Below are 18,617 nucleotides of genomic sequence, written 5' to 3' on the forward strand. Positions count from 1 at the left end.
TCACTTGTCCACATTATATTACCTCAATTTATTTCAATTCTTCACATTCTTTAAACTCCTAATTTGTTGTAGTCTTTAATATCCAAGTCATGGAAAATGCGTCTATGCTGCGCTTGGATATGAATCCGGATCCTTGCCGAATCCTCTTTGTGAGGATCCTTGAGATTTGTCAATCTTGTCCGTTCATCATACATTGTGCGGTCAAAAATTATTTTAAATATTTTTATTTAAAATTAAACACAAACAGTATTTGACAAAAACTAATCGCATGATGTATAATGAACGGACATGATTCACGAATCTCTAGGATCCTCGCCAAAAGATCCAGAGAGGATCCTGTTGGCCCGGATCTGCAGGCTCTTCAGCACCTCCATTTTCCAAGCAAAATCCCAGCTCTCTTTGGTGGCAACTTGCTTGCCTTTTACTGCCTTTGTATCTAGGAAGCTGATATTTTTATGGGTTAATTAAACTGCTTCCAAAAGAAAGCCAACCTTCCACATGGTTGTACAGAGAGCTATTTGCTGTTACTGTGGGTAAAAAAAAGCAGGAGATGAGAGCATGATTAGAATAGGGTTTTGTAATTGTAATATGCTTTATCCCTATCTTTGTTTTTGGTTTAGGAATCTATTACTGCTAATTAATCAAATCCTCTATTTTCACCTTAAAAAAAAAAAAAAAAAAATCTAAGTTGTTGTAGTTTTAATATTTAAGATGTATTTTAGTTAAGTTGTCTTTCAATTAAATTGTGATCTTTGAATTAATGTCTAAGTTGTTAACATGCAAGAAAAATTAAAATATTTAATAACATGAAACTTAAACAATATGAAACCTAATGTGTCACTCAAAATCATATCCGAAATTTTTTGAGATTATATAAAGATAAGAAATTGGGATGCTTATTCATTTAGCGATAAGTGACACTCAAAATATGTCCAGAAACCTTATTTTGATACGGTAGTTTAATTCAATTAACCAATAAAATTAAAGAACAAACTTAAAATAATAAATTATTGAGGGGGCTAAAAAATAGTCCATTCGATTAGAAATGATATATAAATATGGCTTTACACTGTTAATTGAAAAATAATTTATTTCAAAACTATAATTTGAACGGAAACTAAACATATCCTATTCAATTAGAGATGACCTGAATGGAGGCGGATTCTAGCAGAGAATGAGGAAAGGAGAGATTGTTTCGCTTTTGCCCAACAGTACGTGGGTGGGCCACAGTTGTGATGTAGTAGAAGGGTGCAAGCCCAGGCAAAACTTGCAAGGGCAAGGAATAGGGCATCTGCCTTTCGCCCAATCGCCGTCCACTCTTCCCTCCGCTGGAGCAATTTTTTTCTGGGCTGCGGGGCAATTCAACCCAATTGCAAGGGCAATTGGAAATATCGTCTCTCGTGGGTCATGACTTTCAAAAGGAAAAGGGCTTTTGGATCTACGTCCAAAAATATAGGTAGTTTTTGAAACTGAGTTCAGTTATCTAATTACATATTTTGATATCAATTTTGCCCCTTCAGATAAAAATATTTAATTTGTTTAAATTTTTTTTATCATTTATTCAGTTTTTAGAAATTGAATATTTAAATACTCAAACCAAAAATATTATCTAGTAACTACCTATTATTTATGAAGAAAACAAAACCAATATAATCTAGTAACTACCTATTGCATAGGAAGAAAGATGCTTTATACCTACAAAGAAGATATAATCTACCTGCAAAATAAAAATAAACTACCTATTGTATCGGAAGAAAAATTCTAGGAACCTACATGGCGGAACATAGAAATATAAATTGATATAATATACCTCCATTAAAGGAACAAATTTGGAGGGAAGAACACAAAAATATCACCCATGAAAAGAAGAGACAAAAAAGAGGAGGATTGATTCCATGATCTAACGGAGGGAATTGTGTGGAAGAAGGAAAGAAGGAGGGATGAAACAGACTGGGGGTTGAGGTGATTATATGGCTATAACTAATCCTACAGTTAAGGGATTAGTTAAACCACAAATAATCCCATAATTAAGAAATTTTGTGTATTTACTACAATTCGTAAGCTTAAGGGGTAAATATGGTATAAACCGCAGATAAACATACGTGAAATCTCAATTATTGGACCTATTTCAATGAAGTGGACTAATCCTACTAATGGCCCACAAAATTGGATGTATATCAAGTTATCCAAAAAAGAAAAGGAAAAACGATCGATATTGATTGATTTAACCTAAAGAGGAAAAAGCCAAAATCTCTCTTCTCCATTGGACCCATAAGAGCCGTGTGAACCAAGGCAGTATGAACATGAGCTAACGGTTAGTTAACTAAAAGGTTAATTAGGTTAGTTAAAGGAAGAACTTAACCACTTATTAATAGGTTTGAGTTTTATTACAAAAGATTTTGGTGATATTATGGATAGAAAGTTTCATATATTAATTGTATATTATTTTGTTATATAACCTATTTGGAATGCTTAAGTTAATAAGGAAAGAATTATTAGTTGTATGATATAGACTTGAACCTACCCGTTATTTAAAAGAAAACTCGCAACCCTACTCTTTTTCAAACACGCTTTCAAATCTCTTTCACATGATGAAATGAAGAAAACCACAAAACATTCTATCAGTAATAGAAATGGGAAGGGGATCCTCTCCGGATCCCTTCCATCAAATACATCTAATCAATCAATTCAAACCCTTGAAATTCGATCAAATGGCTACAAACAGGGGGTATTTTTAAAAGTTATAATAACTTTAATCGTTGGATCAAATTTCAAGGGTTCGGATTAGATAATTGGATGGATTTGGTGAAATGAATCCGTAGAGGATCCCTTTCAAAAGAAATGAAGAAAGAATTGAATTATGCACGAGAAAGTGGTGAAATAAAATCGAAGACCAATTATTAATTTTCAGAATAGACGGATGAGAGAAGTTCCCAAACAACCTACGAAAATGAGCCAGATTCAAAGGCTTTACCGTGTGGTGTGTTTATCACGTTGCACTATTAGTCCTTACGAGTTGTACGTGGGTTTGTTTTCCTTTATTAATTTCCAGTCCGAGCATTGAGAACCTCACTCACTCAATTTCCTCTTCCATTGCTTCTCACTCACTCACTCAATTTCTTCTTCCATTGTCTCAAATTCTACTATTCATTTCTGACTTCTTAATTTGTAGCTAAATTTTTAGCAAGCAAAAATGTGTGCCTTTTGATTCCATAGACTCCTCCGATACCATCGAGGCTTCTGAAAAAGAAAAAAAAAGAAAGGAAAACCATGGAGGAAATTATATCCTCTTGTACTTCTCAAAAGTTTTGTCAAGAAAACTCACCCACACTTCAACGCCTCCAATTCATAGTTCAGAACCGCCCTGAATGGTGGGTCTATTCAATTTTCTGGCAACCCTCAAAACACAACAGTGACCTAGTTTCTTTGTCGTGGGCCGGCGGCCATTTTCGAAGCACTAGGGACTTGACCTCCAAAAGAAGTTACCACAAAAACCAACCCGGATTCGGGTTCAATGTTGTGGAGAGGAAGAGGGCGATTAGCAGAGAAGTTGAAGCTCTTTTCCATGAAGACGTGGATTTGGACGGTGGAGATGTTACTGACGCTCAATGGTTTTACTTTTACACAGCCTCTTTAACCCAGTCATTTACTGCCGGCCACGGTAATAGTAACATTCTGGGCCGTACGTTTTGTTCTGGTGGTTTTGTTTGGCTGGCAGGTGATCATGAGCTTCAAATCTATCAGTGTGAGAGAGTGAAAGAAGCAAGAATGCACGGAATTCAAACTTTGGTTTGTATTGCAACTTCATGTGGAGTACTTGAACTCGCATCTTTGGATGTGATCAAAGAAGATTGGGGTCTTCTGCAGCTATCAAAATCACTTTTCCAATCAGACAACAAGAACGTGGTCCCAAAGCAGCTAAGCAGCAGCCGTGAGGACCAGGTACATGTTTCTCTCTTAGAAAGTGGAATCTTTTCAGGAGCTGATAAAGATTGGGCAACACAAGGTAAGCAAACCGGTTCAAAATTTTTGATACAGTAAGCTATACTGGTAGCAAATACCAACCGCATCGAACTAGTGTTGTCTAGACAATGATGTATGTAGACTGATGTCCAATACCAAACAATCTTTTCCATTTAGATGATATTTAAGAGTTTTTTTTTTTTTTAAATTTAAAGTACTCAGGTAACATGATCTCCAGATACGATATTTTATTGATATTGTGTATTTTAACACACAATATTTCATTGACATAAAAGTTAAATATTTTGACTTGAAGGTGGTACAAAAGAAGCAGCTCCTGCAAATGTAAGTGGATCATCATCAGACTCAGGACCTTCTGACTCTGTTGGAAATTTAACCTCCGAGAATGCTGAGAACATTCGATTAAAAAAGAGAGGAAGATCATCAAACCGTGAAACAGGTAGAACAGAATCACCAATAAACCATGTTGAGGCTGAAAGACAAAGGCGAGAGAAGCTTAATCATCGATTCTATGCCCTCCGCTCTGTCGTTCCCAATGTGTCCAGAATGGACAAAGCTTCTTTACTTTCTGATGCAGTTGTATACATCAATGATCTGAAAGCAAGGGTTGGGCAATTGGAGGCCAAAATTCAAGCACAACCTCAAAAGCCTGGCGTTGATATTGGAGGCCAAACAAGCTCCATAGTTGATCATCATCAAACAAGGCCTAGGCTATCATCAAGTTATAATAATAAAGCAGCTGGGGCTGTGGAAATAGATGTGAAGATCGTAGGCTCAGAAGCCATGATACGAGTTCAGTGTCCGGATTGCGATTACCCTAATGCTAGATTGATGAATGCACTCAAAGACCTGGAGTTAAAAGTTTATCATGCAAGCATATCAAGTGTGAAAGAGTTGATGCTTCAAGATGTTGTGGCAAGAGTGCCTCAGGGTTTCACAAGTGATGAGGCCATGAAAATTGCTATTTTAAAAAGATGGTACAACTAGAGTTATAGGTCAATAATTAGTTTACCTTGCTAATAAGGTGTGATTTTGGTTATTAATGATGATCTCATTATTCTTCGCAGTTATAATTGTTGCACGTAACTAAACCTGAAGATGTATTAGCCAAATTTTTGGAGGGAATGTATATGTGTAATATATTTAAATGTGGAATTGATTTAAAATGTTTCAAAAGAAAATACAATGATATAAGTACACCCAGGGATAGAGGAGTGAGGCTAAGCCATACAATGAGCTAGGCATCATAATTTGGTATCAAACTGAGTATCTACATAAGTCGAACTAGAGAGAGAGATATTTCACAAAATTAGACAAGGTCGTTCTAATTACTTTTATAGTCTATATCCTCTGAATGGGGCTCGGACTCGATCATGATTTTCTCAAACATAAAGGATTTGCGAACGAAAATAAAAATAATCGGACAGGGTTACTCAAACATCACGATGGTCGTGATAAAAAATGGGGTATATATGGCCGTGCTGGTGCCAAACTTGAGCTGTTACATGATGTAATTCACACATGAACAAACGGAAAACACCCAATTATTACCTTTGGAAGCAAGCGAGTGACCCCTATAGTCAAACACCGCAGTTAACTTCTTCGTAGGGACTTTGGTTGTTGTCCGTTGTAGACTCCAGTGAGTACAACACTTCAGGTTCACCTTAGTCGGAGATGTCGCAAATCGCCTGGTTAATTAGGTAGTTAGTAAATGCCACGAACGGAGCTAAGGTTTGGTGAAACGCGTAGAGCGTGAGAGATTTGATTGATTGGTTTGAGACCCTTTTCTCGTTGCCAAATGCCTTGTATTTATAGTGATTGCAAGTCTCACCTCCAGATAATCACACTCCGTTCAGGAGTCAAACTCCTTTTCAAACGAAACTTCAGCTCGGCCAAGTCCAAGTACATTTCCGATAAGGCTTTCGACGTTCTTATATCCACTACAAAAAATATGGGCTCTGCACACAAGAAATTATCTGTGCCCTTTGAGGCCAAAGAGCACCAATACATGTGCCCATAGACCAATAGCAACAGTGCAGCAACTAAGTTTTTATCTGTGTCCTCTATGGGCGTCACCTTTGATCAAAGAATACAATAAGATATGCTGTGCTGAAAAGTGTAAGCACAAATAAAGGTCGTTTTGTGCCCAGTTCCGACAAAATTGTCAGATGATTGCAGCCACCCATGTTAGCACATTTATTGTTATTGTGCCCAATATGTCAATTATTTAAAAAAAAAAAAAATTAAAAAACCGAACTCACCTACAAATTGAGATTGAGGCTAAACAAAAAATTATCTTTTCTTAAAATTAAAACAGCCCACAACCACAAACATCTATAATATTACAATTTACAAAGATATTCACAACTATTATATATAAAAACAACAATAATTTTACACGTTCTATCTCCAACTAAAATTATAAAGGTTTTAAGTGAATATCGGTTCTCTCAAGAATAAGAACATCAAATATTAAGGTTTTAAGTGAACCTGCACAGTTCTTTTCTCATCTTCTAGTTCCAAAATTTTCTTTCCAAAATGCTGCTTGAGTGTCAGTGTCGGACCCTTCAAAATTTACACAGCAACAAGAAATGAGTATGTAGTGGCTTCCAAATTTTCAAATTATGATTCTTTATCTTTATCTCATGAGCTGTTGTATATCCTTCCTCCCACAGATTAATTGGTGTAATTCTGCTATGTATACATGCACTTGTTTGGGATTGAAACATAAAAGACTTTTGCCTGACACTTTAGTAACATTCTTGTATGGATGGCAAGCAATCCTCACACAAACTAGGACACAAAAATAGAATCCGAAGTCCCAACAATATAATTCTCACTCTTTCAAAAGTAAAGAACTAAGGAAAGAAAGATGCAGAGTATCTCAAAATATGCCATTTCCTACAACATATAAGAAACCCGAATTTAAAGAACTTAGGAGATTAGTAGTTGGTCTAGAGTTTAATTGATAGAACACATAAGTGTAATGGAAAAAAACTATACACCTTGAGATGGGCATCAGAATTAACTATAAGATATAATCAAACTTTACCTTAATTTGAAAGCACAAAGCTTTATATATCACCCAGGCCTGCAAAGGAAAGTAATCCCAAACCACGTAAGCACACATCAAGAAAAACCCAAACTTAGAAAGCTACAGAAAGGTCTACACATGGACATGAACATGGGAATAAGAAAAAGAGATTTGGTACAAACATCAAGCCCCAAACCATTACAGTGGATGTTTACAAATTTAAAATGCAGCCCCTGTTCAATAATTAACACTCAAAATTTAACGTTTCGCATGTTCCAGATTCAATGTAGTATCGAAAAAGTAGTGCAATATCTTTAATTTGGCAACTCAACATAAGAAAGTCAAATATAATTGAGGAAATTAAGATATGCAGAGATGTACTTACACTGAGAGAGCGGACCAATCCGATACCTGCACTTACAGAGTCAAATCTGCTCTTCTTAGAATTAAGATGTACTGCACCCAAAAAATCAACGACCTCATGCCACGTGCATATAAACATATATGCATATATATTTTAAACTTGTATGTACAAAAGGGTTCACGACACCAAACTCCAAAATGAGATACAATACCATTTGGCATCTATTGTCACGCCCCGGTCCCCAGATACTCCACGCAATTAACCTAATCACAAGTACAAACCATCACTAAAAGGCATGAGTACACATAATACTAAAAGACCAATTCCATCCTTTAAACAAATTACTTTTATACATGTGGAGTAATTTGGCAATTGTATGTTTTCTTAAAAAGAATTTGCAAACACTATTTCAAAGAGTATAAGACTAACAACCAACACCTCAATCCAAAAAAGGGTTTTGCATGATATTCAGTAGTATATGGTGAACATCATATAGCCAATTCTACTTTTAAACCAAAATAGGCATGAACTATGTAGATCTACATGTTAAATATATATCATTTTGAGCTATGAGAGATCTAATTCCCTTAAAGAGATCTAGTACCATAATTTTGAACTGCGAAAATGACGATAGCAGCAACCTCCTTCCAAGTCAATCCCAAAGCAAAGGCTCCCATCTCTGCTGCTCAAAGTTATAATAGCCAGTCCCATACTACTAGTAAGCAATTACATCAAACTAGGCCAGTATCCATTTCAACCGGTGTCAGCTGCTCCTCAGAGAAGAGAGCCACTCTTCCATATACTTCGTGCTCTCTGCACATGAAGCAAAATGCAAAGAACAAGTCAGCACTGGATGTTCATTTTAATTTCGAAAAGCATTTTGCTAGTGAGGTACATTTTTCTTTTGCACATGACTAGAACGCAATTGCATCTGAACAAGAAAGCTGGATTACAATTACCACAAAAAAATGTCCGCTCAAACCCAAATTTCTTAAAGTAATCTGAACTAAGCAATCAAACTGAAACTTTCTACATTATTTGATCTGTTCTTTTCCAAGACACAAAATGATGAACTGAACACAAAACATGAGCTTTCACAAAGAAGTCATGTACCTCGTTACTAGAATATAATTATCCATGACATTCCCAGAACAAATAACAAAGATTAGATTTTATTATTATTATTCAGAGTAGCCATAACCCTTGGCTTCCCATCATCTTCCAACAATTTAATTTTCAACACCGGTGTACGCTTGTAATATTCCTCAAATTAATTCAGAAAAGGTCACATATCTCCATCACTTACAGTCTACAAAACTAGAATTACCAACATTTTACAAAATAAGTTACTTTATCATCAGTTGATTAATAATCAATTACTTAGTTCTTTCTTTTGGTCAATAACAAACTTTGAACGTACGATAATTGACTATACATATGAAACTCAAAACCTCTGAGACAGATGGATTTACACACCCTCCATGTTTCATGTTATTGACTTGTGTGCAGCCGTGCAGGTATCAAATTTTATGCAACACCCCTCCAATATCAAAAAGAAAGGTCACCTTTCATCCAAAAACATATCCAAACTTTAGTATTCTTAAAATTAACCGAAATAGAGTTCCTTAATAACAGGAAACCCCCACACTGACCATGAGATGCAACAGCAAATGACAAATTTATTCGAGATACAACAGAAAACATCAAGATAATTTATTCGATCTAATAAGGAAGCTTGACAAAATATCCTAGCCGGGAACAACCCCGACAATTCCAAGTCATGAACTTCAAGGACAACAAACTTTCGACCATATTTTGCGGCTGATTAGAACAAATTTCTCAACCAAGATTACCCATCTCAAACAAAGAATAGCTATCACTCATGAATACCAATAAAAGTTAATAATTCTAATCAAGAAAGGAATGACGTTACCCATATGGCAGGAACGAAACGGTACGCACCAAAAAAACTGTCATAACCAACCGACAAAGTTTACCTTGCTTGCACTATGTGGACACCCAAAAGCTGTTCACTGATCTCTTGGGTCGAGGTCCAATTCCAACAGGCTTGGCCAGAAATTGGCCGGAAAACCAATGGTCACCGTTTCTTACATCTGAAATTGAGGAAATTCAGTTACGAATTTGTAGAAACTAACTTGGGGGTTGGAAAGAGGACGGAAAAAGGATTCTAGGAGTTTAATTTGGCGGCCGTTGGTGATCGGTGGACGGAGGCGCTGTTGCGTGAAAGTGAAGAGGAAGAGGAAGTATATGAGAGGGAGGAAGATGGTTGAGGAGGACAAGGAGGAGGAAGAGAGCAGAGAGTGCAGAAACAATTCGAGGGATTAGAGAGAGTGTTGAGTCCGAGGCTGTTGATATAGCAGAGGAGGAGATGAGAGAGTGCAGAGAGATCCGAGAGGTTAGAGAGTCAGTCTGAGTGTGAGAGAGAGAGCGCGGAGGCATTTGAGAGAAAAGAGAGAACGTAGGGTCATTTGATTCGTCCACCTTAAAACATTATTTTAAACAAAGGGCACAAAAAATCTACTTTTACTTTAAATATATTAAATTATAGGACACAATAACATTTATGGTGTCATTGAAAATTAATAAAAAAATTTCATTGCTGACATTAAAGGCACCAAAGTCATGGCTCTGTGCCCAATAATGTGTTCGTGTCCACTTTGCTTAACATTGCACACAATTCATGGTGCCCATTACAAAATGAGCACTCTTCCACCCTATAACAGACACAAACACCCTACTTGTGTCCCTAATTTTGTGCCCAAAGGCCATTTTTCTTTTAGTGATCTTTAATGAATTTGATCGCAGAAGCATGTCTCCATACAATCTTAATACAATTGTGTTTCTCAAAAAGAAGGGTATTGAAAACATCTTTATCCTTGTAAAACTGACATTTCTTCCCCAAATGAAATTCCAGCTGTGCGAAATAAGGTGGCTCATGAGTTAGCGGAAGGGAAAATTTATTTAAACCCATGTAATCTCTTTCTACAATCAACTTAAAATTTAAATATGAGTTGTCTTTTTAATCCTATTGCATAATGACCCATCAAATGCAAGATGAAATTAACAATAAAAATAAAAGTTATCAACAAACCCACACTCAATATCTAAGAGCTAAAAACAAGCTTTTTATTGATGGATAGTGATTTTTAAGTTTTAAATTCTCCAACTAAGGTATTAATCGATCTATGCAAAAAAAAAATTTCATTTGATTTCAAATTTTTTAAGAGTTGAAAAGATGAGTTTTTAGGTTTCAATTCAAGACCATCAATGTTGAAAGTTAAGAAGATGGGTTTTTGGGTTTGTTATGCTTTGTGTGTGGTCATTACCTTTAAGAGTCTAATTGCTTATGATTTGATAGAGTAAAAATTGAGGAAAAAGTAGTAAAAAGAGAAAAGATGACGATCGTGTAGCTCTCTGCGATCATAACAGTAACACTCACGAAAGTAAATGAGCATATTGTTGGCTGATTGTAGCTATTAGTGTTGCAAGATTTATCCTAGACTTTGTAATTTGCTACTGTTTTTTTGGATCTCTATTAATACCAACTCATGCCGTTGCTTTAAAAAAAAAGAAAAAAAAAGAAAAAGTAATGACACAACTACTGAAAATTGGTTCATTAGGAAGCCAAAAGTGGTGAGGACTGTGGTGAGGACTGTTGTTAGATTAGAATGTTTAGCTCACTTTTTGTTATCGTAATTTGTAGTGGTCTCACAAGATTCATAAACAAGTAGAAAATTCACCAAAGTATTTGACTTGTCCACACAAATTGAACTCTAGAAAGCTTTCATTAGCTTAAAACAAGTAGAAACTTCACCAAACTATTCAATTTGAAATTTTATTTTCTAAATGGGTGTAAAGATAAATTTACATTTTGAATTGAGTTTGTGAGGGTAGTTTAGGTATTAAGTTTGGATTTAAAGAGATATTAATTCTTTAATTAAAAATAATATGAGTGTGGAGAGTAAGTTGAGTGTAGAAAGAGGTTATATGGGTTCAAATAAAATTTCCCTTAGCAAAATTTGAACTTTATAATGAAGGATTTCATACATGAATAGAGGAGGAGCCAATTTCGCTTGCTCCTTTCTTGTAAGACGATTTTGGCGAATGATAATTGAAAGTAAATGGGAGTAATTTGGCGAAGTATTCCTTTTTCCCCTTCTCTAGAGGTTTTTAACGAGGCTTCCCCTTCATTCCTAAATCTCTTGTACTCTGTTATTTTTACAGAAATTACAATTAAGTTTCCGATAAAAAAACCAATGCGAAGGAAAGCATAACTCATGGCAAAGTCTCCATTATGGGCCAAAACCATTAAAATCTGGACTTTAAAGTGAGAGGTCTTAGGTTCGAATCTCGTGGATGGCGAATTTGATACAAAATTAGATTGCTCATTGTGTGGCTTAGCCGAACTTCCCCTCTCTTTAGTGTAAAAATATCAATATACTTAAAAAAAAAAACACAAGAGAATTGTTATTGGCACTCCAAAATTCTCATTTTGCACTTCAAATGAAAGAAAAATACACTTGTGAAAAATGAAAAATGAGATTTTTGGATTGCAAATAAGTTAAACCCACAAAACCCATGGATGGTTATGGAAGAAGACTTGGCGTGTGATGGTTCCTAATAAAATTAAGTTGTTTCTTTGGAGAGCGTGTCGTCATTCTCTTGCGGTGAGACATAACTTGGAACGGCGTCGTATTCGGGTCTTAAATGTTTGTGAATTATGTGGTACTGCAGACGAAACGGAGGCGCATTTGTTCTTTAATTGTGAGTTCAGCCGAGCCTTCTGGTTTGGTACTTCATTGCAGATTGATATGGGATCACTTGGCTCGCAAGAGTTTATGGTGGGATGGAAGAAGCTCTCAGACCGTGTGGGACAAGGGATGAATGAGGATTCGGTACTTCAACAGATTGCGTCTGGTCTATGACGTATCTGTAAATGTAGGAATGAAGTTGTGTTTAGGATAATCGAATTTTGCCTCACATCGCTGTCGATTTGTGGCAGCGTCAAGTTAATGCGGCTATGGTTGAAGATGATGGAGCAGGAGACCGAATGAGAATGCAGGAGGAAGCAGGGAAAATTTTTTAGATTGAGGGGGTTGTGAATGGATGGAGAAGGCCGGACTTTGGAAGCTTAAAATTGAATTGTGATGCGGCTTGGAGGAAAGAATCAAGGATAGGTGGTGTGGGATGGGTGCTACGACACTTTGCTAGGATTCCAAAGATGGCGGGTGGGAAGGGTGGGGATACTTATTTATCGCCTATTATGGCTGAAGTGGTGGCGATTCGTCAGGGGCTTGAGATGTGCGTTCAAAGTGGTATTCCGGAGTCAGGGGTGGCGCTAGAAGTGGAAATCGATTCGAAGGGGATGATTCAAATGCTCAATAAGGAGATTCAAGCCGGCGTGTCAATGGAGATTTATTTGGTTGATATTTGGGCTGTGAAGCCTTCTTTCCACTCGGTGAAGTTTATCTTCACTCCTTATCAATGTAATTGTGTAGCCCATATGGTGGCGGTGTACGTTCATAAGCATGGCGGGAGTCTGGGTTGAGATGAGTTAGGACAAAAATTTCTGTTTAATATCTTAGCAGAAGTGCAAATGTTTCCATTCGTATTTGATTTATCAATATAATTCTATCTTTTGACAAAAAAAATAAAAAAAAAAAAAAAAATTGAGCCAAAGGAAAATTACTGCATGTGAGGTTTTAACTCATGACGACTTTTTCTACTGCACATTAAAAGTGCATATATATTTTTTTTTGAACAAATGATATTTTCTACACTAAAGGAGAGAGGGTGGGCTTAGCCTCACATTGAGCTAGCAATAATGTGATTCAAATTTGCCCTTGGCGAGAGTCGAACCTAAGACTTTTCATTTACAAGTGAAGAGTAATATCATTATACAATAGTATTAAGTGACAAAAAGTGCATATTTTATGTACACGGCTGAATGAGGTGTGCACTAGAGAAAATACATTAAATTAAGTAAGCCAGTTCTATAAACCCACAAACAAAATTTAATGTTGTTTACGAAAGAGTGGTTGTTGCAAGGAAGCCCAACAATTGAGGTGGCGGTGAGGAGCGCTTGGGTTGTATAATAATAATAAAAAAAAAATAGTTTTCAGTGGGTGTGTTGGATTTGTCTAACGGTGATTGATGAGTCGATATTACACCATATATTTTATCGTATTTTTAGTTATTATTTATTGGTTATTTTGTAAGAATTTTGTTACTTTGATTTATATTTTTAATGTAGAACATTCGTCTTCCTCTAGAGCAAAACATGATGAAACGGACGAATTTTGGAGTGATTCAAATTGGAGGACATTCATGTGTCTCTCAATTTGATCGTGTCAAAGTTTCAGATTTGTCTACCAAACAGTTTATTTACGGTGAAGAAATAAAGAAGCAGCACGCAGTGCTGTCAAAGTAACGTTTTGGGCTTATTTGGGCTTTTTGGCATCCAAGATGATGTCTTTTGGGTTCGAGGCCTTCTGCAATTATGTTCGGGACATCTCAAACTTTAATTCTAGCCCTTTCGAGCCTGTTTTGGAGCCCCGGAAGTCCAAAAAACTGGCTGATTTGTGGCTGGGCAGATTTTCCAAAGCTAGAATAGGAATGTACCTAGTTTTTAGAAGACATTTTCTAGATAGGGTTTTATTTTTTATTAGTATAAATAAGGCTATTAAGCCATTAGGAATAGAAGGGAGAACGCATAAAATTTACGCACACACTACTTTGGAAGATTCAAGTTTATTTTCAAGGTGTTTTCTATCCATATTCTTAATAATATTTTGTTTTATAATTGTTCGTAACTAATTTTCGTTTGCTAGGGTGAGGCCTCGAGCCTTAGCAAGAGTATGTAGTTTCTTTTCAATTTACTTATGATATTAGGCATACAAGTTTTGAATTGTTAATCACTGGTTTAAACTATCTATTTGTCTTGATGATTGGCCACCATTAGGATATTTAGAAAAGTAATTTGATGCAATTTTGACGGAGGGTTGTCCCTAAAATTGACTAAGGCTTCTTGTGGTTAATATGTGTAACTTCTTAGGATGGACGACACGTCTTAAGAGTTATATGGTTTTTCAAAAGGATTTCACAAAACTTAATAAGTCTTGCATGTTCACATTCGATCTGGATACCACGGTTGGATTGCATGTTAGATATACGTTCTATGTTGGAGGTTCCAAGTAGGGCATACTTTAGGAAAACCTAACCTTCAAATATGCATCGGTAATTTATAAGTAATTAGAAGAACTACGTAGGATTGTTAAGGTGACGGCGGAACCCTAATGTTTCTTTAAGTTGATTTTCTTTGACTTGGTTTCTAGTTGATTTATTTAGTTGTCTTTATTTTAAATTCATTTTATTTTTAAAATTCTCAAATCAATATTTTACAAATTTTGTTTTAAATAATTAATTAAGATTTGATTTTACACAAATTATTCATTCAATCCCTATGGAAAACGACCTTACTTGAGTTGCTATACTACAATTACCTTGTACTCTTGCAAGTATTTTAAGTATTTTTATCCCTACTTTGACAGGTGATAAAAATCCCTATCAAGAAATTTACGCCGTTGTCGGTGAATGTTTTAAATGATTTGCGTTTATCAACTCTTAGTTAATTATTTTTGTATATATCTTTTTATTTACTTGATTTAATTTTATTTTTTTAGGTTACAATTTGTGCAACAATGGACTTTGTTCCTCCTCCCGGATTCAATATACAACCAGGAGGACCACCCTTTTGGGTCAACTTTGCAGAATGGGGTTTTTATGGATTTAAACCTACAATTTGTGCACTTTGCTATTTAAAGTCCCATGATATTTTGCAATGTCCCGAGAGAGAATATTTTCCAAATTATGTCCAGGAGCATATCAATATGAGAAACAAATAAAAAAGGAGTTGAAACAATCCCTATTTAGAGTTCTACACTCCAAGTTTGAAAAAGCATCTTGAGCACTATTTTGAGCAGTCTAATGTGCCACAAGAGCTTTCGGTGGAGGACAAACTCTCTCAATTGTTGGAATCAACTGAGTTGTACATTGAAATAACCAATCAAGGATTTCAGATTCAAGCATCAAACCGTGGGAAAAGCTATGATGATCAAGAAGAGATTGGCACAACAACTAAGGAGCAATCTACCATTTATTCAACCCCAAGGGAGGAAACAGCACATGCTGATCCTAAAATCCTCCAAGATCCTTTGGCTACCCAAGTTCATTGCCACCAAAACCTTTCCCACAAAGCCAGCAGGAAGACATGAGTGTTAATATGTTCACACAAATTTAACATCTAATATATCGCATGATCAGCTCTCTAACACACTGATCGATTTGGATACAAGGCAGATGACTACTGATACAATTTATGTTGCTGAATTGGATAGTCTAGCAGTACAAGCATTCAAATTTAAAGAAAATCTAGGCGAGTCCTACGAGCAAGCAAAGATCTACAAGGGAAGGAAGAAAAAGTTTAGTGGCAGCCCAATTCTTCATCACGAAATTCGTTTAGTGCAAAAATTGGGAGCATTAAATACAAGATTTAAGTCAGTTCAAGGAAGACACAAGCCTTGCTAGAAGGGACCTTATTTGCCTTCAAAGACTAATTCACCAAAAAGGATGGACAAGAAAGATTCAACCAGTGAATTTAAATGCACATTTCAAGTCAATCCTTACCTACCATTGCCCTATGATGTTGCAAAATAGTGGTTGATTCTCATAGGACAAGTAGCGTGAATATCATTTTCTCTATGTATAGCTATAGACGTCAACTAAAGCGCTAATTAAAAAGCGTTGATTTTATTTTCTTCCTTTTATTCATTATCACAACAATAAAAAAATATATAAAAAAATCAGAAAATTGAAAAACACAAAAACAGCAACTGTTTCTAGTAAATCAGTATTTTATTTTGGGACTTATTCTAATTAGATTTTCAATCTGTGTTTTTGCAGGTTGCATTTGGATTCGAAGGGCCCTAAATATCCACTAAGCGCGCAAAATTCAACTGAATCATGCATTCAGCAGTATTCATACATTCATCATTCATCCACATTCATCAGACCTCAACGGATGGAAATCAGTTGTGAAATACTCACAGTGGGGGTTTACTGTGCTACTCTCAGCACTGTTTGGAACCTTTCGCTCACTCTCTCTCACTTGCATAAATTTCATTACATACAATTCTGGGGGTCTAAGCAGTACAGAGAAGAACAGTCATCAGGGCCATCCATATGCATATATATTTTTGCTCAAACATACATCAATGGAGAAATGCAAAAGCACAGGGAACAATTATGAGCAGACGAAAATCATATTCCTACGACACACAAATAAGAGTTGAAGGGATACATATCTATACCCTTCTTTTCTACATCAGATAGGCTCCAGACATTTACCGTTGTTTGCTATGTTGGGTCGGCATTATGCAGCTCCTACACAGGGAGCACACATATATACATCAGACATTCATGTTCTAATTTTCCCTAATCTAAGCTTAGACTTGAAATTGAATTTAGAGGATCAGGCATTTTTACCTCTGAGTGGGCCGACACCATGATCGGAAGTTTGGGGGAGGGATCCATGTTGCACAGAGAGCACGGCTCATCCAGTCAAGCTACGGATCCAGTTTTGTGCATCATCATTCATCACGGTTCATGCAAGCACATGGGAAAGCAATACATAAGCATATAGAAGTTCACTGATCCAACACATGCGAGAACAGATCAAAGAAGAGGGAGTCGGAAATTATACCTTTGGCTTTGGATCCGAGCACTTCTTGTTTTGTTTTCCAGTGCATCGCCGGATCTGAGATGATGTAGCAATTCCGTTGTCTCTTCCATGATACTGACGTCAGCTCAAAGTTCCTTGCACAGAGAAAGACCACATGCATGTGTTAGTTTTGGTTTATTTTCCTGAAATGCACAAATCGAAATTGAAACAAAGAACCTTTGCGGCTTTGCCTTCAGAGCAATGAACAGATGAAGAAGATGGGACTCGCGGAGGAGCTAGAGGGTGTTTGTTTGTGTTGTGGATGAGAGAACCGAGATAAATGCAAGGAGGGTTGAGAGAAGATGAGAGAGAGGCTCTCCAACGGCAGCTTGTCGGAAATGAGAAATGAGAGCTGAAACTCGCTTATATAGCTATAGCGATCTGTTAGGATTCCCATCAGAAGGCTTCGCACGCGTGGCTGGCACGTTGGCTCTGCGCATCGATCTTGCGGTTTCCTGCAACTCATGAGTTCGATCCCAGCCAGCGTGATGCATTTTTGTCTCCAGGTGCCTCTGTTTTCTTTTCTTTATTTATTTTTTCTGTTGTATAATTTATTTTATTTGCTTGTTTTCTTTTTGTTTGTTTATTTATTTTAGTTTTTATTCGTTTTCTTTGGTAGTCTTAAGTCATTTGAGTTCTTTTTATAATTTTATTTTATTTTTCTCATGTTTATTTTATTTTCCACCTTGAGGGCAATGTGTGATTTAAGTTTAGGGGTGGGAAATAAGAATTTTTAATATTTTATTCTTTTTTGTATCAATAAAAATTTTCAAATTTTAAGTTAATATCCATAGTTTATTTTAAACGTTAAAACAAATGGACATGGTGAACATTAATCTCATAGTAGAGTGTTTTCTATTTGTTGTTGATTAGGCACTAATTCATGAGTTAAACTTTGAAAATTTGCACATTCACATCAACATGGTTTGTGGGAAGTGTGATTGAAACACTTACTTTTAGTCTAAGTGTATTTTAATTTTTGTTCTTAGTAAAGTAAAGTTTAGTTCTTGTTATAAATAAAGTAATAATTGTTCCACCCGAGACTTTGCTTAGTAACCGGGTTAGTCCTGCCTGATCAGCAGTGATTCTGGCGTCAAACGATAGAGTTTTGGCATGGGGCAGGATGGTTAGTTGCTTTTGTAGCCTTTTTAGCTTGAGTTAATAAGTCCTTAGGGGTGTTCTACACCTAATGCTCTAAAGCCCTTATGGTTTGGGAGTCATTGACCTAAAGCTCGCTACATAGGTTGGATTAAAAGCTTAAGGGAATTGGCATTGCACGACCACTACTATTACTAAAAAAAAAGAAAAAAAAAAGAAATCTAGTTATTATGTGTGAAGTGTTAAATAAAGAGGATGAAATGTAAAGATTTTAGTTGAGTCTCCTTAACCGTGTTGGTTCACATTACACCAAAGAAAGTTCATGAATTCTTTTCTAA

At 36.1% G+C, this 18,617-nt stretch overlaps 1 protein-coding gene and 1 long non-coding RNA gene across 2 annotated transcripts; one reads left to right on the plus strand and one right to left on the minus strand.

Moving 5' to 3' along the window:
• The first annotated feature begins 3,012 nt into the window (after positions 1-3,012).
• LOC125479686 (transcription factor MYC2-like) lies at positions 3,013-5,139 on the plus strand. Its single transcript, XM_048589386.1, has 2 exons — positions 3,013-4,006; positions 4,280-5,139. Exons 1-2 carry the CDS (start codon positions 3,271-3,273, stop codon positions 4,969-4,971), a joined length of 1,428 nt encoding a protein of 475 aa, XP_048445343.1. The 5' UTR covers positions 3,013-3,270; the 3' UTR covers positions 4,972-5,139.
• A 1,126-nt stretch (positions 5,140-6,265) lies between these two features.
• Positions 6,266-9,772, minus strand: LOC125479687. Its single transcript, XR_007260189.1, has 6 exons — positions 9,380-9,772; positions 7,987-8,195; positions 7,594-7,645; positions 7,404-7,474; positions 7,037-7,075; positions 6,266-6,549 (listed from the first exon to the last, which is right to left on the minus strand). It is a non-coding gene; the product is annotated as an uncharacterized LOC125479687 (long non-coding RNA).
• Positions 9,773-18,617: the final 8,845 nt, after the last annotated feature.

Source organism: the organism of the source record quoted next, unplaced genomic scaffold (assembly GCF_019419815.1).
Source record: "Pyrus x bretschneideri cultivar Hongxiangsu unplaced genomic scaffold, Pyrus_bretschneideri_v1 Contig3, whole genome shotgun sequence".
Lineage (NCBI taxonomy): Eukaryota > Viridiplantae > Streptophyta > Magnoliopsida > Rosales > Rosaceae > Pyrus > Pyrus x bretschneideri.

Coding starts and splice junctions, on each gene's coding strand:
- LOC125479686 (XM_048589386.1), top strand. CDS start 3,271: ATGGAGGAAATTATATCCTCTTGTACTTCTCAAAAGTTTTGTCAAGAA. Junction 4,007..4,279: donor TAAAGATTGGGCAACACAAG/GTAAGCAAACCG, acceptor TTTGACTTGAAG/GTGGTACAAAAGAAGCAGCT.